The sequence below is a fragment of the Dreissena polymorpha genome, chromosome 14 (genome assembly GCF_020536995.1).
Source record: "Dreissena polymorpha isolate Duluth1 chromosome 14, UMN_Dpol_1.0, whole genome shotgun sequence".
Taxonomy (NCBI): Eukaryota; Metazoa; Mollusca; class Bivalvia; order Myida; family Dreissenidae; genus Dreissena; species Dreissena polymorpha.
In genome coordinates this window covers 24,563,007-24,569,006 of record NC_068368.1, presented here as the reverse complement: position 1 = coordinate 24,569,006, position 6,000 = coordinate 24,563,007, and the positions used below count along the sequence as shown (strand labels likewise).

The window sequence follows — 6,000 nt, the reverse complement described above, 5'->3', positions numbered from 1 at the left end:
TTTTTTTCAAATAAATTAATGTATAAATCAATTATTTTCAATTTAATACCGTGCCTATTCTTTTTTACACTGTTCACATGTTAATGTTACTTTATACCTCGGCTAAACAAATAAAATTAAATGTGCCGCTATAATAACGTTATTAAGTGTTTAACCTTCGCATATGCGTTTTTTTTTCCAGCTGCAGTTTGCAAGATGCCTGTAAATCAACCAAAACCAAATACATACAAAATATAGAACAGCTTTGAAGCAGCGAAATCGAGAATCAAAGAAAGCAAAACCTGAATTAAGGGTTCTTTTAATTTCCAAAGTTATGAATTATTGACAGGTTTCCGTTATACCGGCTTGATAGTCATGTTCCGTATCGAACTAACTCGGTGGTTACGATCGCCATCGGTTCGAATACACATCAAAGATAACTGAGTCCATTATCCGAAATAAATGTAACTGCACTTGTTTAATGAAACATTCCCCGCTTTGTTATTCCGTTCGTAACGGTACATTGTATAATTGCAATCACAGATGGCAATCCAAAGACCAAAGGGACACAACCCTGTATCTCACTTTGGAAAATATCGGATACATTCAGCACGCACATTTGTAACGCCGTGTCTAGCGATCGCGATTCTGATTGGCTAATCGATTAACGGTTCCAGGGCGAGCGCGCTTGGAAACCGTTTACGCGAAAATGGGCGGTGCTTCGGAAACACTTCTTGGCACATAATGAAATTCGATATCCTGATTGGTCAATGATAGTCCCTCCTTCTGGAACCGCGGTCTCCCATAGGATCGGGAAATTCTAGGGGGACAGCTTACTTATGCGCGGAACAGAAAAGCAACAAAAGGCGTTCCGCCGGGGATTAAGGACATAACTCGAGTGGTGTCGCTTGGAGAATAGTGCTCTTCAGATCTTCTATCAAACAAATTGACCCTCTGCGGCTCTTGAAAACCGGGTAGACGGCTGCATAGTTTGAGCCGACTTGTGGAAATTAAAGTTTTTGCAAACACGCGGTTTTTAAGTGTCTATTGGGATATACAAATCGACAGAAGAAGTTCTTGAAAGAGATCCCTAGATTACGAAAGTTATCACATTTTTTGAGTGTTTCGTATTTTCTCAAGTTTCCATCACGCTACGGGACATCTTTATTGCAATTTTCCATTTCGGCAATTGGCGAAATATGATGGTGATGAAAGCTATATTTTCCATGCAGGGCTACTAATACACGTGCGAAATTGCCTTCGAAAAAGTGTTCTAACAAATGAAGTGAAAAGTGTCGAAAAGAAGCCCGTCATAAGATTGAACTCTCTTAAATGAAGGAGGAGATATCGCAGCTAGCCCCTGTCCGGAACTGGATGCAACCTACGATGGTGGAGCAAGGAAGCGGAAGGCGAGTACCCGACCCATCCTAGGTCCCTTGGACCACATTCACAATTATTTAAGAACCAATGATATTTTATTTTGTAACAAATAAAATACTCAGCAACGATGTCCATGTAATTTAGTTTGCATTTGAAATATAATTTATTGACATTAGGATTTAGTGTGTTGCTTTTATCCAACTTTCAAGTGCAAAAGAATAACTATAAAAACTGAAAATACATCTGAAAAGTCACTTAATTTTAATTGAAAAATAATTGCGTTTTTACGTATGAAGTAGACATTACAAGACTTAAAAAATCAGTATTCAATCTAGAAGAGTTAAACATTTAAAAATGAATCCAGAGTCACTGTCATTTGTTTACTTTAATGGTATAGCAGTTTATTATTATATTTTACTTTCATCGTCATCTGGTCAGAAAAATATACATCCATTAACACGATAATTACATGTCGCATCGTCTTATGGTTATTGTGTGTGTTTAGTCGGAAATTTTACATAAAATCCAGTCAACGGAACAAATAAAAACCGGTCCGAGAACATTAAAAATAACTTTAACCGTTTGTAATAAGCTACACTTTATAGGAAGATGATATTGATTGTGAGTTTGTACTTTATTTTCATCATAATCTGTGAAAATCGTGATATTTATTCTTTCTTTAAATACTTATAGTGTAAACAAATGTTCGAAGCAACGCCTTCTTCAAATTCCATTTACAAATATCTGTTATATTTCATGTTTGGTTAACAAGTCACGACCAATAAATATAAAACACATGACGCACGTTTGCTCTCAGCGCTGATCTATATTTGTCTGTAATTTCGCCATTAAATATTAAACACTCAGGACCCTTGCGTCATGCTCTCAATATCACGTTGCGGAGTTTGAAGCACGTGATCTACGAGCGCTCAAAATTAACGTCTGCTCATTCGTTGAAATCGGGTGGTCCCCAAAGTATTTAGCCTGATTGCATTATGTACAAAGAGATGTTTTGAATTACCAATATCAATAAAGTCATTTTGCATGCAAGATTCGTGGAAGGAAATACTGGTTCTTGAAAAGCCGTACAGTAACATAGGAATTATACTTCACGGTGAAGCGACAGATAAAACTGCGTTCCTTTTATGAAAAGGCTGTTGGAATAATATTGCCATATGATTGTGGGATACTAAGTATTTGTGAATTTAATGAAATTATGTATTTTTCGTAATATTATATTCAGTCAAATTTTAAATAATGTGAATACATCTACGGATAGTTTTATATACAAAAAAGAAAGTAATGCAATAGTTGTATTGCAAATAAACAAGCATCGTTTCTATTTCAGCTAATTATCTAACAAGCACTGAATTGGGATAACCAATTTTACGAAAAATAAAATGATGTTCTGAGATTTTTTTCTAAATATGAAAGCATTCTTCATTTAAATTCGTCATTTGACAACTAACTTTAAAGGGAAAAAAACTTCAAATTATCAAATCGTAGGCTAGTAACGAAGTGCTATGTGTAACTATCTGCGCGACTATCAGTGTATACAAAATATTATAAATGGCATATAACAAAGAACTGACGACAAAAGCACTACCGACAAAAACGCAACAGTAAAAAAAATGGATCATGAAAAAACAGCAAACATATTGTCAATAGACGCGCATTTCAGCCGTGATTGCTAACGAACATTCTGCCTCTAGCGATAACACAAACTTATTATCCGATATATGATGTCATTTACACTTTTAAAAAAAGTCCCGTTTTTCCGTACAGTTTGGGAATAGCACGTGCGCACTTTGAGAAGCAGCCCCCCAGCAATCTCCGGAAGAGCAACTTCTTCCACTTCGTGCTCGCTCTCTACGACCGACAGGGTCAGCCGGTGGAGATTGAAAGAACGGCCTTCGTGGATTTCGTCGAAAAGGAGACGGTATGTATACACCCTTAAAGGGATCTTTTCACGCTTTGGTAAATTGACAAAATTGAAAAAAGTTGTTTCAGATCCGCAAATTTCCGTTTTAGTTTTGATATTTGTGAGGAAACAGTAATACTGAACATTTACCATGCTCTAATATAGCCATTATATGCATCTTTTGACGATTTTAAAACCTAAAAATTATAAAGCGTTGCAACGCGAAACGATTAAATAATTTGGAGAGTTCTGTTTTTGTCGTTAAATTTTGTGAAACTACGAAGATATAAGGTATAAAATACGTTAAGAATGTGTACTCGGCGGAATAGCTCAGTAGGCTAAAGCGTTTTTACTTCTGGACTCTGGCAGGACTCCAGGGGTCACTGGTTCGAAACCTGCTCTGGGAAATGTTATTTTCCTTTTTTTAATTTTATTCTTGATTTTTTACTGGTGCTTTTACGATCCAATGTTAACATTTATCAATATAAAGCATTTAATGAATAAGTTAAAAAATGCCAATATCTGTGAAAAGGCCCCTTTAAGGCCTTTTGCATTTTATTATTAAGTGTTGTATTACCTATTTTTTCATCATATTTGGTATATTCGATTCTTTAAAAATATTGTCTGTTAAGTTTTATTGTAAAGTTTATTTATGAGAGCGCAAAATCGACTTATTTTTATGAGCGCCAAACATATTTGAGACTCGTTCTCAGAAAACAAGGCTTAATACATGTGAAGGCTAATCCGGGAAGTCACATTTCGCTTTCTTAAGAAGAGCTTCTGGGCGAACAACCAGTCTATGCGGAAAGTATTTCCCTGAACTATCTGTGACGACACTTCCAGACAAAGCCAAGTTTTCTAAAAGCGCGGTTTATAAAACATATAAATGGTTTTACTTTTTAATTGTTGATATATTTAAATTGCTGTAAGTGCCTGCACTTCAAACGCGTGTTTTTTTTAGATGTTTTGCATGTTGTTTCTCCATTTTCGCATGCTGTTTGACATATTTATGTCTTATATTATACATGTATATATAAAACACCGACAAGTATAAGTAAACCTTTTTGACATCTAAGGTCGCCGTGGTGTAATGGATATGGTGTCCGCCTTGCGACCGGGAGGTCACGGGTTTGATCCCCACCGTGGGAGCGTTCTTTCGATCTCCCCCAAAGACACCAAGTACTGGTTCTAGGCCCACGAAACGGACTCGAGAGCGTTTATATAAGCCTAAGGCTTTCGACGCAATCGAGCTAAAATAAATAGGTTTAAACTAAACTAAACCTTTTTGAGTCTCGTAACATTAACATTTTTCTTTGTTTTATACCATCATAATTATATATTCACACACAATAGAAAGTACAGCAGGAGAAAGGTTAAACATAACTTTAAAAAAATCATCATAACATATAGATGTTTTTTTACATAGACATTTGTAAAAAAATGTTTTTGAATTAATTAATATTGCACAAGCATACCACGAAAATCATTTAGCAGGCAGAGTTTATTTCATTAGAGAGAAAATATGAGAGTAACACAATAGACCTAATATTTGAAAAATATTTTTTTCACTGCAATTGGGTACTGAATACTTCGCCCATGAATACACGGTAATTTGCCCACCCGCCTAGATAACGCTTGATTGCTTGATAGCCCACCTGTGCGGGGCTACTTCTTGATCAATAGCACCTCTGTCATTGCAATTAGGTCAGGCCTTTCGGACCACCGTAACGTGTTACGTAGACGTAGAGATAACAATCTACCGTGGATGTGTTAATTCTGGGTATCCGTCTGAACAGAAGTTCCGTGTGGCACTGACATTTATTGCTTATGACCGATCACATAGACGTGCATTCTGACGCATTTATGTAGAAATTCAAACAAAAAGTTGATGTATTAAAAAAATTTACTTTAATTTTCTTTAATCGATACGTATGATACTTCTTTTTTCGTCCACAGGCATTTTGCTAGAAAGAAATAATGTACTGAACTTATAGCATCATTTTGCTAACTCATGTAGTTAATGATCCTTATTTGCTAATTTAGCTAATCGTTTTATGTTGGATGTTATACATTATCACAAGTTTTCTGTTTTTCAGGAGTTAGATGCACAGAAAACAAATAATGGAATTCACTACAGAATACAGCTGCTTTATGCAAGCGGTGAGTTGGAAAACATAAACTTATTAAAGCTATTTGACTGTTCTTAAAATTTTACTCGGCGATTCATTTTATTAACGCAATGGAATATCGTCTGTAAGCGATACGTATGTACGGGAAAGATGTATGTTAAATTCAATCGATTTTCTATCCGGAAATATCGAATGCTTAAGTACCTCCCAGAACAACAATCAGATAAGAGTTCATTTTCCAATTAACTTTTAAACTCGATTTCTCGATTCGCACCCACTCGTCGTTCTTATTTAAACATGGATTGCATGTTTAAGAAATCACATTATGTCTGAGTCAACATAACTAATAATTGCGTCGATTTTAAATTGTGACAGTGATAATGAAAAAGCTCCTTTTGATTGTACGGAAATGATGAAGGTATTTACTCCCTTCCCACAATTCCGCGCGATTTGTTTACAATAGCGCGGCGCTTCGGTCAGAGATCGCGTTATTAAGAACCCAACACGTGTAGGGCTGTTGACTTAAGTTATGCTTTAGTAAACATAACGAACAAACAAGTCAATATTTTTCCGATTTCACTGTCACTTAAT

The 6,000-nt window shown here is 35.7% G+C and overlaps 1 protein-coding gene across 1 annotated transcript in view; it reads left to right on the top strand.

Annotated features, from left to right (window-relative positions):
* The first annotated feature begins 1,311 nt into the window (after positions 1–1,311).
* LOC127857229 (transcription factor collier-like) overlaps positions 1,312–6,000 on the top strand; it is a 35,708-nt gene continuing 31,019 nt past the window's right edge. The window contains exons 1-3 of the mRNA XM_052393643.1: positions 1,312–1,388; positions 3,145–3,298; positions 5,377–5,440. Coding sequence (XP_052249603.1) covers positions 1,312–1,388; positions 3,145–3,298; positions 5,377–5,440 — 295 coding nt within the window. The remainder of the gene's footprint in view (positions 1,389–3,144; positions 3,299–5,376; positions 5,441–6,000) is intronic.